This window comes from Aquarana catesbeiana, linkage group LG03 (genome assembly GCF_042186555.1).
Source record: "Aquarana catesbeiana isolate 2022-GZ linkage group LG03, ASM4218655v1, whole genome shotgun sequence".
Lineage (NCBI taxonomy): Eukaryota > Metazoa > Chordata > Amphibia > Anura > Ranidae > Aquarana > Aquarana catesbeiana.
Window position 1 is genome coordinate 604,322,112 of NC_133326.1, and position 17,879 is coordinate 604,339,990.

A 17,879-nucleotide genomic window follows, 5' to 3' on the forward strand; every position below is an offset into this window, starting at 1 on the left:
TTTCTTCTTTAACAGATATTGTTTGCTTTAAAATGTTTTCTATAGTGGTAGGGTTGCTGTAAACCTAGTCATATAGAGGTTGATTTACTAAACCCAGAGAGTGCAAAATCTGGTTCAACTGTGCATGGTAGCCAATCAGCTTCTGACGTCAGATTGTTTAATTAAGCTTTGACAAAAAAACCTGGAAGCTGATTGGTTTCTATGCACAGCTGCACCAGATTTTGCACTTTCCAGTTTTAGTAAATCAACCCCATACAGTCCTGTATCTCACCCCATCGTTAAACTAATAGCTACTGCACAGGAACCCACCATGACCTTGTCTCTCTTTTGTTGGATATTAGTGGGACAAATCAAAGCTAGCTTTCCATACAGGCAAATATCATATTCCTCGGTCGTTGTGGTAGAATAGTCAAGCCTAAAGGTAACTGCAGACATTAATGATGCAAAAGATTTGTTGTACAAACATGCATGTTTGCATTGGGGGAATGTGCATACTTTTTGTCTACATGCTATAGACATCCCTGCTGCTGGCCTTTCTTAAGTGTAAATAGTAGCAATTAGCTTGAAAAAATCCAATCCAAATGATCAACTCTTTCTCCAAGAAGACTTGGACAGAAAATGTCTGCGACAACCAGGAAGGGCCTTCAGGCACACGAACACTCCAAAATCAAATTTTAAATGGATGGAAAGGGGATAGGTTAATGTCTTTAGGCACCTTAAAGAGTTGATCTTTCGCTAGATAATGTATGAAGTAATATATTGGTCAATATGTTAGATGTCATCTGACATCCTTGTCCAGTCAGCACTAATCCTTTTCTATCACATACATTGAATGCCTAATGCCACGTACACACGAGCGGACTTTCCGGCATACTTGGTCCGGCGGACCAGAGCCTGCCGGACAATCCTACCATGTTTAGGCTCTGGCGGACTTTACCGACGGACTTTTTCTCAAAAGCCCACCGGACCTAGATTTGAAACATGTTTTAAATCTTTCCGTCGGACTCAGTTTCTGGCGGAAAGTCCGCTCGTCTGTGTGCTGGTCCAACGGAAAGCCCGCTCGTCTGTATGCTGATCCAACGGACCAGATACGATGCAAGGGCAGGGTATTGCATTTCATGCTCGCTGCAATAGGAAAAACAAATTTTCCTATTGCGGCGAGCGTGGGGCATACCAGGCCCTTAGGTCTGGTATGGATTTTAAAGGGAAGCCCCTACGCCGAAAAAACGACGTGGGGTCCCCCCTAAAATCCATACCAGACCCCGATCCGAGCATGCAGCCCGGCCAGTCAGGAAAGGGGGTGGGGACGAGCGGGCGTGGTCACCGGGTGATGCCCAGGGACTGTGACATCATAAGGGGGCGGGGTCTCCGCCTATATAAGTCACAACGGAGCCCTCAGAGAGCAGTCCAGCCGGAGAGAGCGTCGTGTCAACATCTGGAGAAGAGAAGAGGGAAGAAGACAAGCAGCCCAGAAGTCCAGACCTCCACTGGCAAGAGAGCGGCCTGAAGACAGCGGAGGAGTCGGCCGAAGAACTGGAACACCGGGAGAAGAGGCCGGAGAGAGCGGAGAAGAACCAACCGGACGCCAGGAGAAGAGGAACCGGAGGGACCCCCGAAGCCGGAAGAAGACCCCTGAAGCCGGAGGAAGACCCCCCCCGGAGCTGTTTAATAAATTATTTTAAAAACCTGTGTAGTGTGTTTTATTATTGACACTTTTTCCCTAGGTGAATGGGTAGGGGTACCATGTACCCCATACTCATTCACATAGGGTGGGGGACCGGGATCTGGGGGCCCTCTTATTATAGGGGGCTCCCGGATTCCGATAAGCCCCCCGCCCGCAGACCCTGACAACCAACGGCCAGGGTTGTCGGGAAGAGGTCCTTGTCCTCATCAACATGGGGACAAGGTGCTTTGGGGTGGGGGGGCCCCGCAGGGCGCCCCTCCCCCAAAGCACCCACCCCCCATGTTGAGGGCATGCAGCCTGGTACGGCTCAGGGGGGGGCGCTCGCTCGTCCCCACCCCCTTTCCTGACCGGCCGGGCTGCGTGCTCGGATCGGGGTCTGGTATGGATTTTACTGGGGACCCCACGCCGTTTTTTCGGTGTAGGGGCTTCCCTTTAAAATCCATACTAGACCTAAGGGCCTGGTATGACCCGCGACGGGGCTCGCAAGGTGTCAATCTCGCCGATAAAAGCGGCAAGATTGACTTCCTTTTCTAGTCCCGTCGCACCTGAGTCACATTCAAAATGAACGGACTTGTCCATGTGTGGGCAAGTCCGTTCATTCTGAAAGTCCGCCGTAACTCCAGCGAAAGTCCGTCGGAAAGATGGACAGACTTAGCCGGAAAGTCCGGTCGTGTGTGGGCAAGTCCGTCCGTTTTAAAGTCCGGCGCACCTGGCGGACAAAGTCCGTCGGAAAGTGTGCCGGACCAAGTATGCCAGAAAGTCCGATCGTGTGTATGCGGCATAAGTCTCCATAGCTCTTCATATGTCATTCAAATTTGCCTGATGTTGGTCAAACTGGCTAGCATCAACAGATCACTGAATTCAGTTCTGAATACACTGCTATGCGCAACTGTAGCACAATACGTTAGACCCAGGTGTAGCATTTGTTTATTTGGGTACAAGAACATATTTGCAGATTTGTCAAGGACATTACAAAATAGTATGACAAAATGTTCTGAAAGCAAAATATATTGGGCACTTATGTTTCACGGATTTTCAGGGCCTGGCTATTAAAAATGACATTTAGAACACTGTTACTGATCACAAGCAAAAAATTTTTTTAATAGAAAAACACATGTGTGAGACAATGAGAATAACCTATATAGATACAGGTGATGGTATGGTATGGTCTTTTTTATGTTTCACTAGAGACCATGAGAATGAAAAGAATCTGATTGTTCCGTACAGGTAATGATAAAAGTTCTTTTTGTATATGCTTTTGATTGCAAGGACCTGTGTGTGTGTGAAAGGGTGGACAACCAAATGATTATTCATTTCAGAAGAGATTGGAAATTGCAGCTTTGTGAAGAGTTGCCAGGCTCTGTTGTGTCCAATATATTTTGTTGTATGTGGAGACCTTGAGCTTAGGGTATACATCTCCACGGGTCTATCCTCTGTTGTCATGTAGACTAGATACGTTAAAACATTTTGGAAGAGGCATCGTATCATCAGGAGAACCAAATGTGGTCTCCAATCGATGACAGAAAAATGAATGATATATAGAATCTTGTATTCTGGGAACCCCAGCCGTGACTTATGCATCTCTGTTTTAGACAGAGTGGTCACCAAAATAGGATGTTATGATAAGGCTGGCATCAGTAAAAATAAGACCGTGTGTGATAAGAGTGAGCACTAATTACAACAGGATTGAATGAATAAGATTTTACAATCAGTAGCAGAGTTGTTTTTTTCACAAAAACAGTCCACATTGTTGATGGGCTTTACATTGCCTCTATTTCTTAGCCTTGCCCTGGGCAGCCACTGCCTCCATAGCCTTCTTCACTGTCTCCTCGTCTCCAAGGAAGGCCATAGGTTTAAGAGGTTTTAAATTGTCATCCAGCTCATACACAATGGGGATTCCAGTGGGGAGATTTAGCTCCATGATGGCAGCATCAGACATTCCTGTAAAGAGATATGCAAATGTGATTGAGATTTGTTAACAGGGGTCACCAAAATTATTTTCACATAGAAACAGGATTTTGATAAGGCACAGAGGTGTGTCTACTATACAGCACTTAAAGAAATTGTTTACTTCCTTCTTTCCTTCTTCAGGAGTGTGGATGTGATTCTTGCAGCCTATCACATTTCACTTTTTACTAGTTGACAAAATCATGTATGGTAATACTATATCCCAATGACCTCTTTCACCAAACTTGTTTTATAGCATTTAGTTTGCTTTTCCATACCTGCTGCCTCTACCAGACTGCCTACTTACCAGGTTTGTTGTAGAATTTAGAACAGTGAAGCCTGAACTCTTATTGTTTGCTTTGGGTTACTGCATTGTTTACATTGCCTTTTTCCTTTTTAAATAGAGGGTGCTGTGTTTTTTAGTATATATCTTTTATTTATAGTGTTACATATCAAATATCCCATATAGATATTTAATATAGTCTTAATTTTCGTCCAGTAGGTGGCACTCTTCTGGCTACTGTACGATTGTGGCTAGACCTGAATAGTTCAAATTTTACACACACAGATACATGACTTATAAGAAGGACATGCTCCCTCCCTCGCTTCCAGCAGATACAGGGCATGTAAATGTCCAGTTAGCCTGGCCATTGACAGGTCAGTTTTGGGAATATTTGACAAATATTAATTCAATATTAAAAAAAAGTGAACTGCCTCTCAGAATTCCAAGCACAAAAGTGCTTACTGGACACAGAACGAATGGGGGATATTAGTCAAAATACTTTTCCAAGATGTTCATTTTACCAACTGTTCTTTTTTTGTTTACCAAAATAACACAATAGGTACAAAATACAGCATGATCAAAACATATGTATGAATTAAGTATCAGTAGGAATTGGGCCACATTCACACCTAAGTGTTTCAGGAACACCGTCATTGTGGCGTGACAAACACGACAAAAAATGTGACAAAAAATGGTGTAAATGCATCATTATATGCAAATGAGTAAAACAAATGTCAAGGTTAAAAAAGAGAGGGAGACAAATAATTCCACAGTAGATTAAATTAATCTACAAATCTCCTAAATATTAGCATTGTAAAATGATCAACATGAAACACACATACATAATGAAAAGTGTCCATATGGCATATCCAAAAAATATATATATATGCTCCAACATATGCAAATCAATATAGTAATATAGTCCAACTTAAAGTGATGAAAAGATAGTAAAACAAAATCTCGTTGAGCCACCAAAATCCTTCACCAAAGTGATGTGTGCCAATTTCACTGCCTAAGGGCCCTTTCACACTGGGGCGGGGGCGGCGTCGGCGGTAAAGCGCCGCTATTATAAGCGGCGCTTTACCTTCGGTATTCGGCCACTAGCGGGGCAGTTTTACCCCCCACTAGCGGCCGAGAAAGGGTTAAATACCACCGCAAAGCGCCTCTGCAGAGGCGCTTTGCCGGCGGTATAGCCGCGCTGTCCCATTAATTTCAATGGGCAGGAGCGGTGAAGGAGCGGTATACACTCCGCTCCTTCACCGCTCCGAAGATGCTGCTAGCAGGACTTTTTTTCCCGTCCTGCTAGCGCACCGCTCCAGTGTGAAAGCCCTCACACTGGAGGCAAAGCAGCGGCACTTTCGGGTCGTTTTGCAGGCGCTATTATTAGCGCAATAGCGCCTGCAAACCGTCTCAGTATGAAAGGGCCCCCTAAGAATAAAGCTCACCAGATGCTGTTGCCATTCACTATCATGTCTGGCAAGTATAGCCTTATTAGATGTTATTGAAGAGCCGCTTGTACATGCCAATCTCCATCCAGATTAATAAAGACACTCTCCACATGTGGGGATAGAAATTGAGACAGAGCTTCCAATAGTGTAAAAACACCTTAAGGTAATCGTACGAAGTCCGAAATGACGAAACGCAGCGGGGTGTGGCTACACGGCAACGCTGAGACGGTGACTCCACGTGTAAGAAGGAAGCTATGAGGTCACCTGGCATGTTTGGAATTTTAACAAGGCGATTTTAAATCTTTTATGATATTATATAAGTGCATTACTTTTAAGAAACAGATTACCTAAAGGTGTTTCTACACTATTGGAGGCTCTGTCTCAATTTATTTATTTATTTATTATTTTATTTATTTCAGGTACTTATATAGCGCCGTCAATTTACGCAGCGCTTTACATATACATTGTACATTCACATCAGTCCCTACCCTCAAGGAGCTTACAATCTAAGGTCCCTAACTCACATTCATACATACTAGGGCCAATTTAGACAGGATCTAATTAACCTACCAGCATGTCTTTGGAGTGTGGGAGGAAACCCACGCAGGCACAGGGAGAACATGCAAACTCCAAGCAGGTAGTGTCGTGGTTGGGATTCGAACCAGTGACCCTTCTTACTGCTAGGCGAGAGTGCTACCACTACACCACTGTGCCGCCCAATTTCTATCCTTTCATGTGGAGAGTGTTTTTATTAATCTCAATGGAGATTGGCGTGTACAAGCTGCTCTTTAATAACATCTAATAAGGCGATATTTGCCAGACATGAGAGTGAATGGCAACAGCATCTGGTGAGCTTTATTCTTAACCACTTCAGCCCCGGAATAATTTACCCCCTTCCTGACCAAGCCATTTTTTGCAATACGTCACTGCGTCACTTTAACTGACAATTGCGCGGTCGTGCGACATTATACCTAAACAAACTTGATGGCGGTGATCGGTGATTTTTAGCATGCCTGCGACATTGCGGCGGACAGATCGGACACTTTTGACACTTTTTTGGGACCACTGACATTTATACAGCGTTCAGAGCTAAAAATAGCCACTGATTACTGTAAAAATGTCATTGGCAGGGAAGGGGTTAACACTAGGGGTCGGCCAAGGGGTTAACTGTGTTCCCTAGGTGTGTTCTAACTGTGGGGGGGGGGGGATGGGACTGACTAGGGGAGGAGACTGATCGGTGTTCCTACTTAGTACACACACAGACCCACTTAGTTTACACACACAGATCCTGGTTCTCGCTCTGTCACGAGCGATCGCGGGTGCCCGGGCACACTATCGGCTCCAGGGACACGCTGTGGACGCACCTGCAAAAACGTCTTAAAGAGTTGACGTACAGCTACGACGGCTCGCACAGGGGAGCCATCTTGCCGCAGTATAACTGTGGCGGCAGGTCAGGAAGGGGTTAAGGGAGTGGAATTGGCTCACATCACTTTGGTGAAGGATTTTGGTGGATCAACGAGATTTTGTTTCACTATCTTTTCATCACTTTAAGTTGGACTGTATTACCATATTGATTTACATGTTGGAGCATATATCTAGTTTTTGGATATTATTATTATTATTATACAGGATTTATATAACGCCGACAGTTTACGCATCGCTTTACAACATTAGGGAAGACAATACAAGTACAATACAATTCAATACAGGAGGAATCAGAGGGCCCTGCTCGTTAGAGCTTACAATCTAGCATATGCCATATGGACACTTTTCATTATGTATGGGTGTTTTATGTTGATCATTTCACAATGCTAATATTTAGGAGATTTGTAGATTAATTTAGTGTGCTACTGTGGAATTATTTGTCTCTCTCTTTTTTACATTGACGTTTGTTTCACCTCATTTGCATGTTTATTGAATATTAAGTGGCAGTACAAACAGGTGTTTTTCATTAGCGCAGTGCGCATACATATAAATGCAGCATTACAATTTATATATCTACCCCTGTGCTTTCAGCTAGTATGGGAAACACAGATGTGCCCTTATTTAAAAGCTCAAAAGGTCCAGCTCAGATCCCGCTGGGAGATAATGCAAGGTCCATGGGTATCACATTGCCTAATATTTGTCTACTATATTGTTCAGCTGTTTTCTCATAGAGCATGACTACGTGAATTCAACTCTTAGTTTCAGCCAAAGTCAGCAGTTATTTGCTTAGCTGCAGTCAAGAAGTAGAGTAGTAGTTTAAAATGATTCTTGAAGAGGCAAGGAGGTTTTGGGTTGAAAAGCACGTATTGAGCCAGGAAGGGCACTTTGTAGCTCATCAGTGTTGGGATCATCCAAAATATTTTTTCTTAAAGGCCCACATAGAGGAGTGTTTTTTGTATGGAATGATATATGGGGATTTGAGGGAGTTGAGCCTCATTGTAGTAATACCGTGTTCGGACAGGTTCGGGAGTTTTCTACATGTGAGTATCTCCCTGTTGAGACAGGGTTTGGCATGCTGCAAGACAAAGTGTGTGATCTGTTGCTGCAATGATTGAAGAATAACTGTGTGAACCACCACCAGTAGTAGTCAAAAATAATATAATAGCCACAATTTTGTTGTTGTTTTTTTTTTTTTGTCCTCTGTAGAGATTTTTCATCACTTCCTGTCACAGTTAAAACCTGTCACACCCTGACACACTAGTTGTCATTGTAATAGGAAAAAAAACAAATTCTTTGAAATGTTTTACTGTAGTTTTGTAAGTCCATTGGAAAAATGTCCTCTCCCTAGGGAGGTCACAGATAGCAGTAACAACAAAGGTCCTAACTCTGTCTCCACGCTATCCAAAACATAATATTTCAAACTGTGGTATGTTATTTGAACAGACATGGACTGCATTTTAAGGAATATCGTTAGTCTGAAATGATGACAGTTCAAGCAGCAATTAAAAATGTAATTCAGTTTTTACAACCACAAAATACGTTACTTCCAGGCTTAGCCATCTCGTAACTAGGGTCGAAGTGTTTCAGAAGGTGGTGTCTCTTGTGCAAAGTGTTTAAGTGTTTTTCCATACATGTTATCTACAGAAATAATTTTAGGTTAGCGTGCCTGCCTGGCATTTTATGAAAAGAGTTTGTCTTTTTGCATAGATTAGCTGTCTGCTCTAACCTTAAAGCAAACATCATTATTCCGTTTAACAACAATAATTTCACATCATAACCCCAATGTGCCCAGAATTCAGAGTCATATTGTTTCTATTTGTCTGTAATCATGCAGAATACAAGTAAATGCTACTTACAATTTTGGGCAAACATTTACACTTATAATCAGTTACAGAACTTATTGGTCTTTTTTTTTTCTTTTTTGAAGGTGATCAACATGTTCTTTGGATACCATCATGGGGGCAGCTGACAGGTGCAAGGAGTTCTGCTGATGCGGAGTACGCATTATAGCAGAACTAGTATAGCCATATTATTTTAAAATCATTAGGATTTGTCTGAAATCATATACAAATGTAGAGAGTGGGAGCAATTTTTATTTGTGTTTTATGAGGTAAACGGTGCCTGAGATATACAGTACAGTATAGCCTTGGCAGCGGGGTACTTAATAAATATTTGATGTAATAAAGTGTTACATTACAGGATAAATATATTAGAAAGTTGAGAAATATTGTTCTGGATAGTATAAGGTTTAGAATGATCTATATGCTATATCAGTAACCCTCTCACATGTCTACAGACATCTAGATTAAGTTGATCATACAGTGACTCATGATTCAAGGATCATTTATAACCCCATATACATTGAGGGAAAAAAGTATTTGATCCCCTACTGATTTTGTATGTTTGCCCGCTGAGAAGAAATGATCAGTCTATAATGTTAATGGTAGGTTTATTTTAACAGTGAGAGACAGAATAACAACAAAAAAATCTAGAAAAAAACATTTCAAAAATGTTATAATTTGATTTGCATTTTAATGAGTGACATAAGTATTTGATCCCCTATCAATCAGCAAGATTTCTGGCTCCCAGAAGGGGAGCACTCTCTTAAAGGGAGTGCTTCTAATCTCAGCTTGTTACCTGTATAAAAAACAGCTGTCCACAGTAGCAATCAATCAGATTCCAATCTCTCCACCATAATTGCACCAACTGCTGTCACCCTCTCACCAAGCTGCTTGGCGATGGTCTTGTAGCCCATTCTAGCCTTGTGTAGGTCTACAATCTTGTCCCTGACATCCTTGGACAGCTCTTTGGTCTTGGTCAGGGACAAGATTGTAGACCTACACAAGGCTGGAATGGGCTACAAGACCATCGCCAAGCAGCTTGGTGAGAGGGTGACAGCAGTTGGTGCAATTATTTGCAAATGGAAGAAACACAAAATAACTGTCAATCTCCCTCGGTCTGGGGCTCCATGCAAGGTCTCACCTTAATGGAGTTTCAATAATCATGAGACTGGTAAGGAATCAGCCCAGAACTACATGGGAGAATCTTGTCAATGATCTCAAGGCAGCTGGGACCATAGTCCCATAGAAAACAATTGGTAACACACCATGCTGTGAAAGACTGAAATCCTGCAGTGCCCACAAGGTCCCCCTGCTCAAGAATACACATATACAGGCCCATCTGAAGTTTGCTAATGAACACCTGAATGATTCAGAGGAGAACTGGGTGAAAGTATCATGGTCAGATGAGACCAAAATCAAGCTCTTTGGCATCAACTCAACTTGCCGTGTTTGTGGAGGAGGAATGCTGCCTATGACCCCAAAAACACCATCCTCACTGTCAAACATGGTGGTGGAAACATTATGCTTTGAGGGTGTTTTTCTGCTAAGGGGACAGGGGAAGGGTCCATGTACCATCAAATCTTGGGTGAGAACCTCCTTCCCTCAGCCAGGGTTGTGGATGGGTATTCCAGCATGACAATGACCCAAAACACATGGCCAAGACAACAAAGGAGTGGCTCAAGAAGAAGCACATTAAGGTTCTGGAGTGGTCTAGCCAGTCTCCAGACCTTAATCCCATAGAAAATATGTGGAGGGAGCTGAAGGTTTGAGTTCCAAACGTCAGCCTCGAAACCTTAATGACTTGGTGAGGATCTACAAAGAGGAGTGGGACAAAATCCCTCCTGAGAAGTGTGCAAACCTGGTGACCAACTATAAGAAACTTCTGGCAATGTTGGCTTGATGACCCGGGCTTGGCCCCTCCACAGCTTATTTTAGACAGATTATTACATACTGTATTTAAGTTCCACTCAAACTGTTGATGACTGTACTTTTGTCCTGTAAAGTTGAATATGCACCAAAGGATTACTCCTTTCTAGCTAACTATTGACATTCTGAGTGTGTTTTTTGAGCACTCCAACCAGTTGCTCTATAATATGTTATTAGTTATTCGTTTGTATTACTTTTTCCATTTTATTACAATCTGAGATGAGGGTTTTTAACCCTGATGTACAATATTCATTGTATGACATGTAATACGCTTGATGAATATTTGTAATCCTTTATATTAATAAACTTTTTTTCTGGATTGAAAAAAAAAAAAAGAGGTTAACTATGCAACCTATGTGCAAGTGTCTATATATGAGACCATGTCTCAAGTAACAAATCTTTTAATTAACAATACAGAAGAGAGCTCACAGGGAAATATTTGTGGGTCTATGAAGACAATGCCTAAAATATATGAAATATTTATTTTTCTCAAAATATAAGCCATATGTAGAAAGCCTATACATTCGAAAAACCACTTAATTACCAAGTATCACAGGGCCTTAAGTCCTATCAATAGAAATGCCCAAAAAGCAGAATAATGTAGAAAGCCATGTTGAAAAAAACAAATCCCAGAGTATAAAAAATATGCCTTTTCATAACATGAAATCCAGTATTTTATCACCACACCATGCATATATGGTTATTTCAAACTGTGATGTGTATGTGTGACATCTAACCACATGCTCTTCCATAAGTTCATATCATTTTCATACCTCTAGATTAGCGTTTTTATTTTTTGCTATCAATATAAAAAAGAGGCTCAAAGTATATTTATCTGAAAATAGTCTGAAATATTTTCAGCAGGTATGCAATAAAGTTGTTCAAACACAGATTGATTATTTGACAGATTAGGGAATTTTTGAACTGGTTTAGAACCAGAAAACTCAATGATCAGATATGAATAACCAGTGAAAATGAATTTCGACAATGACAGTAACTGTCCATTTATGTGGTTATCTTACGGCCACCTCTGCTGTCACCTACATGAAATGCCTAAATGTTTCAGATTAGTCAGAAGCAGTCAGGCTTGGTAGTTTTTTTTGTAAAATGTCTTAAACCCTTTGTAGTGGTACTATGTGGCTAGTTAGGGAGCAGTCATAGATTAAGGCTTGCCCCATAATTGCCCTAAGTCTTTCTTTGTACTGGTATTAATTATACGTGAAGATTTTACATATATAAGAATATGCCTGCTGAGATCATGGGATGCCTTGAGACATGTAAAAGCTCTTTGACAGAGATTTGCTTGTGGATCACAGTGCAAAACACCTTTTAAGAAGACATTTTTCTGAGAGTGCAACACTCCATAGCCAAGAAGGTATTATTTGATTCAGTATAATGAATGTTATTTGTGTGGCTCTGTTGCATCCTTAGCGATTATGCATTGTCATATTGCAGTTATAATCTGCAATACCATAGCAAACCACAAGGTGGCAGGGTGAACAGAGAGAATCCAGGATAAGCAGCTGAGGATATTTATAATCAGATGGACCTCTAGAATTGGTGTGATTTAAGAATAGTAACAGAATGACCTTCAGAATGATGGAAGGGCTGTGCGGAGGTAAGGCCAGGGTGAAAGAAGTATGAACAGTTGAAAAAAAAAGTGTTATAAACAAATATAAAAATATGACAGAAAAAAAAATGGTTGAATTTGATGTGACTTAAGAACACAAAAATCATGTAGTTCATTTGTCTTACAACAATGAATATGTGTTTGTGTAAGTATGTTCTTGTTCAATTGACTGGTTCAAAATTGAGAAACGAGTGTGAAAAGGATGTACAGTATCTTACAAAAGTGAGTACACCCCTCACATTTTTGTAAATATTTTATTATATCTTTTCATGTGACAACACTGAAGAAATGACACTTTGCTACAATGTAAAGTAGTGAGTGTACAGCGTGTATAACAGTGTAAATGTGCTGTCCCCTCAAAACAACTCAACACACAGCCATTAATGTCTAAACCGCTGGCAACAAAAGTGAGTACACTCCTAAGTAAAAATGTCCAAATTGGGCCCATTAGCTATTTTCCCTTCCCGTGTCATTTGACTTGTTAGTGTTACAAGGTCTCAGGTGTGAATAGGGAGCAGGTGTGTTAAATTTGGTGTTATCGCTCTCACTCTCTCATACTGGTCACTGAAAGTTCAACATGGCACCTCATGGCAAAGAACTCTCTGAGGATCTGAAAAAAAGAATTGTTGCACTACATAAAGATGGCCTAGGCTATAAGAAGATTGCCAAGACCCTGAAACTGAGCTGCAGCACGGTGGCCAAGACCATACAGCGGTTTAACATGACAGGTTCCACTCAGAACAGGCCTCGCCATGGTCGACCAAAGAAGTTGAGTGCACCTGCTCAGCATCATATCCAGAGGTCGTCTTTGGGAAATAGATGTATGAGTGCTGCCAGCATTGTTGCAGAGGTTGAAGGGGTGGGGGGGTCAGCCTGTCAGTGCTCAGACCATACATCGCACACTGCATCAAATTGATCTGCATGGCTGTCGTCTCAGAAGGAAGCCTATTCTAAAGATGATGCACAAGAAAGCCCGTAAACAGTTTGCTGAAGACAAGCAGGCTGAGGACATGGATTACTGGAACCATGTCCTGGGTCTGATGAGACCAAGAAAAACTTATATGGTTCAGATGGTGTCAAGCATGTGTGGTGGCAACCAGGTGAGGAGTACAAAGGCAAGTGTGTCTTGCCTACAGCCAATCATGGTGGTGGGAGTGTCATGGTCTGGGGCTGTATAAGTGCTGCCGCCACTGGGGAGCTACAGTTCTTTCAGAGAACCATGAATACCAACATGTACTGTGACATACTGAAGCACAGCGTGATCCCCTCCCTTCAGAGACTGGGCCGCAGGGCAGTATTCCAACATGATAATGACCCCAAATACACCTCCGAGACGACCACTGCCTTGCTAAAGCTGAGGGTCTCCAGACCTAAACCCTATTAAGCATCTATGAGACAGCCTCAAACGGAAGGTGAAGGAGTACAAGGTCTCTAACATCCACCAGCTCTGTGATGTAGTCATGGAGGAGTGGAAGAGGACTCCAGTGACAACCTGTGAAGCTCTGGTGAACTTAATGTCCAAGAGGGTTAAGGCAGTGCTGGAAAATAATGGTGGCCACACAAAATATTGACACTTTGGGCCCAATTTGGACATTTTCATTCAGGGGTGTACTCAATTTTGTTGGCAGTGGTTTAGAAATTAATGGCTGTGTGTTGAGTTATTTTCAGGGGACAGTAAATTTACACTGTTACACAAGCTGTACACTCACTACTTTACATTGTAGCAAAGTGTCATTTCTTCAGTGTTGTCACATGAAAAGCTATAATAAAATATTTACAAAAATGTGAGGGGTGTACTCACTTTTGTGAGATACTGTATATTGTAACCCTACTCATTTAATGTATATGCAGAGTACATCATGCGAAATGCCAGGATCAATGAATCACAAGCCAGAATTAAGATCGCCTGGAGAAATAACATCAACCTGAGATATGCAGGTGATACCACACTAATGGCAGAAAGTGAGGAAGAACTAAAGAGTCTCCTAATGAAGGTGAAAGAGGAGAGCGCAAAAGCTGGCCTGAAATTGAACATTAAGAAAATTAAGATCACGGCAATAGAAGGAGAAGAAATGGAAACAGTGACAGATTTTATCTTCTTAGGCTCCAAGATCACAAAGGTGACTGTAGCAATGAAATTAAGAGACGCTTGCTTCTTGGACGGAAAGCAATGGCAAACCTAGACAACATTATAAAAAGCAGAGACATCACCCTACCGACAAAGTGCCATATAGTCAAAGCTACAGTATTCCCAGTAGTAACTTATGGCTGGGAAAGCTGGACCATAAGGAAGGCTGAACGTTGAAGAATTGATGCTTTTGAACTATGGTGTTGGAGAAGACTTTTGAAAGTCACTTAAATGGCAAGAGGATCAAACCAGTCAATTTTGAAGGAAATTAACCCTCAAAATTCACTTTAAGGACAGATCCTGAAGCTGAAACTCGAATACTTTGTCCACCTAATGCGAAGAGAGGACCCATTAGAAAAGACCCTATTGCTGGGAAACATGGAAGAAAAAAGGAAAAGCGAATGACAGAAATCAAGATGGGTAGATCGCATCATCAAAACAATGAACATGAAGTTATGCAAGCTCTGGGAGGCAGTGGAGGACAGAAAAGCCTAGCATGCTATTTTCCATGAGGTGACAAAGAGTCAGACACGACTAAATGACTGAACAACAACAACAATGTTCTTGTTCATGTATAAAATCAGAAATCGGACGCGTGACCTAGGTGTGGCCATAGCCATATTTACTGTGTCAATTCTTCAACGTTCAGCCTTCCTTATGGTCCAGCTTACCCAAGCAAGGGGCCAGTACCCGCCCCTATGAGATGGAGAGCAGCAGGACTATTTGACCCAAGTCCCACTTCACATGTGGGCCTCAGTTTAGGTAAGAGTACAGGGTGCTCCAAATACTACCCTTTAGCTTTGAATCTTCTAAATGTATGCAACAAACTAAATCTGTGTCATTAATTAAAAACTTGTGCCATTAGTCTAAAGAAAATGTTGGAATGAATTCTAGAGTTGGGCTTGATCCAAGTGTTTCCAATCATGATAATTACGATATGAATATTTATATGTTATCTTGCTTCCATAGCATCAGGAGAGAGCTCTTTTAGTGCTGTGTTTTCCAACGTTGTTAATCTGCTCACCAAGGCCAAAGCGTGCAGAGTACCCCCATTTTGGTCCACCTATTCTCAACTACCTCTTGACATTACATTTTTTTAACATCATTCCCTAATTGTGTACACTGCACCTAATTGTATATACAAGCAGCCAGTATGGTCCTGTGACTTTCCTCCCTGCCTGCCTGTTCCTGTCTTGTTGTCACAGTAATCAGTGCAGGAGGAATGGCTACATAAGCTGGATGACATGTGACTGCTGAAAGGATAAATTAAGATTTATAACTTTGTTATGTATTTGCACAAATATTAACTACTTCACGTTCGTTATACTATAATTTATCTTTCATTATGTATACCCTGTACACATGTTTACATTTTTTGCACATTATTTTAAAATGTAATAAATAATAAAAACTGTTATGTTGAATTTACTGTAGAAACAAAACATCTCTGCAAACCCATCAGGCATTCCCACTTGGGTACATATTCCTGACCAAGATGGAATATTTTAGTGTTCTAAATCAAGTTTAAAACAACATTGATTTGGAGCAAGACAGGATAATATTGTGCCTTTGTGCAGCATGAATTGCAGCAGAAAAAAAAATTAGATTCTTGCCATAATTGAAAGCTTTGCAAGAAAAAGGTCATGAACAAGCCATTTGAGCCAGAGAGACTAAAGCTCACTAAAATCATTCTATTAAACATTCTGCAAATAATTAAAAAAAGACATGATATAACTGGTTCTTATTATTTAACGAATGTCAATGTGTTTTTTTTTTCAGGAGAGGCAACAACTATAACCATGATCTTTCCTGCATAAGAACAAAGCTGCTTCCTCTGAACTCTTCCATAATTTCCTGTTATAATAATGGAATAATTGGTGAAATTTAACCAGAGGCTGAACAGCTCACAAAGGTTATAGTCAGTCAGTTTTTCACTGAAGATGTCCTGACATCCCAGGAATATTTTATAGGCTACAGGCATTGTAAATATATAATGTAAATCTTACTGCGAAATGTAAAAGGATTTGTTTAACTAATTGCAGACTTTGGTTGTGCAACACACTCCCAAAAAACTTCCAGTCTCTCTGCCTGTTTGCCAGGACTCCCCCCTCCCTTTCAGTAAACAACTAGCCAATAATTGATTTATCAAAGCCGGAAGGTTGGCAGCTTCAGCTGTCAAAAAAGTAGCTTGACAGTGTTTCTAAATAATACTTGCTCAGACTACAGAAAGATACAATGTAACATATTGTTACTTTTGTATCATTATTTTCATTCATTTCCAAATCAAAGGGAGGAACTTCATCTGCACATGATGTCAGTTAAAGCAACATTACAAGAAAAAAAAGTAAGCCCTCCTCCATCTTGAAAACTGAAAGTGGAACAATACTCAAAACCTCTATCCACAATATACAAAGCTCCCCTTCCATCTATTCACAATGGCCTTGACAAACTGCTGGCCAGCTGGTGCCTGGAGGTCTCGGATATGGATATGGATTGGGAGGATGTCTGGGAATATCCTATGCAACAGCTAGTCTCAGCAAGACACAGACTAATCCAATTTAAAATACTCCACAGGGTATATATCACCCCGCAAAAATTGCATCGGATTTGCCCAAACATTTCAGCTAAATGCTGATATTGCCCAGAAAACCCAGCAACGTATATACATGTATTCTGATTATGCTCAATGGTCCAATCCTTTTGGAAAGATGTTACTGAATGCATGAAAAAGTGCACTATGATCTCGGTACCACTGACGGAGGATGTCTGTATACTTGGTCTGGTTCATCTACTGGCCATGTCCAGAATGACGAGATCACTGATAAGGTTGCTATTGTTTTACGCCCGCAAGGCTATACTGCTCAAATGGAAATCCCCATTGGCACCTACTCTCAATTTTTGGAAAGCTCTGGTTAACTCAGCAATACCGCTGTATAAGTTCACGTATGAATCTAGGGGTTGTCCTGGGAAATTCACCAAAACATGGGATATCTGGGTTACCTCCGTGGGGACAAACCCTTCATTCAAATCTGACATCTTGGTTGCCAAATAAATAGTTGATAGTTTTGTTTTTTGTTTTTATGTCTTCTTGTTTTACCTTATAAGCCTGGGTATGCCCAATAGGCGTTGTTTTGTTCTTTAACTTCAAAATACTTAATAAAGAGTATCTTAAAAAAAAAAGTGGCACAATACTCACCTCGGCTCCAGCGATGCGGCGCCCTTGAGCTTCCCACCCAGCTGCTGATATCTTTGGGCAGCCGGCTTCTGGGTCTTGATAGCCGGCCGCTGTCATTAGCTAGCCAGGCGGGGATAAGGTCACTCCTGCGCATGCGTGGGAGTTCACTCAAATTCAGTATTGCCGAATTTGTACAATGAGCTGCAAGTGCATGGCTCACTGTACATGGGCGGGCGGGCGGGTGGGTGGACAGGCAGGTAAGGACCTTTAATGCAGAAGAGACCTTGTCGTTGAGACCTTGAGAAGATGTCCCTTTTGCATTAAAAATCCTGCCTGTCTGCAAATCGTATTTACATAGGCCACAGTTCCGCTTTAAATGCCAAATTTTCAGT

The 17,879-nt window shown here is 41.5% G+C and overlaps 1 protein-coding gene and 1 long non-coding RNA gene across 3 annotated transcripts in view; one reads left to right on the plus strand and one right to left on the minus strand.

Moving 5' to 3' along the window:
* LOC141133055 (uncharacterized) overlaps positions 1-17,879 on the plus strand; it is a 161,119-nt gene that overhangs the window by 60,923 nt on the left and 82,317 nt on the right. For both annotated transcript variants that reach the window (XR_012243004.1, XR_012243003.1), the window contains exon 3: positions 16,092-16,294. This is a non-coding gene — a long non-coding RNA (uncharacterized lncRNA). The remainder of the gene's footprint in view (positions 1-16,091; positions 16,295-17,879) is intronic.
* The window catches only part of PGAM2 (phosphoglycerate mutase 2), a 40,153-nt gene continuing 24,868 nt past the window's right edge, over positions 2,595-17,879 (minus strand). Inside the window, exon 3 of the mRNA XM_073622165.1 lies at positions 2,595-3,625. Coding sequence (XP_073478266.1) covers positions 3,456-3,625 — 170 coding nt within the window. The 3' untranslated portion in view covers positions 2,595-3,455. The remainder of the gene's footprint in view (positions 3,626-17,879) is intronic.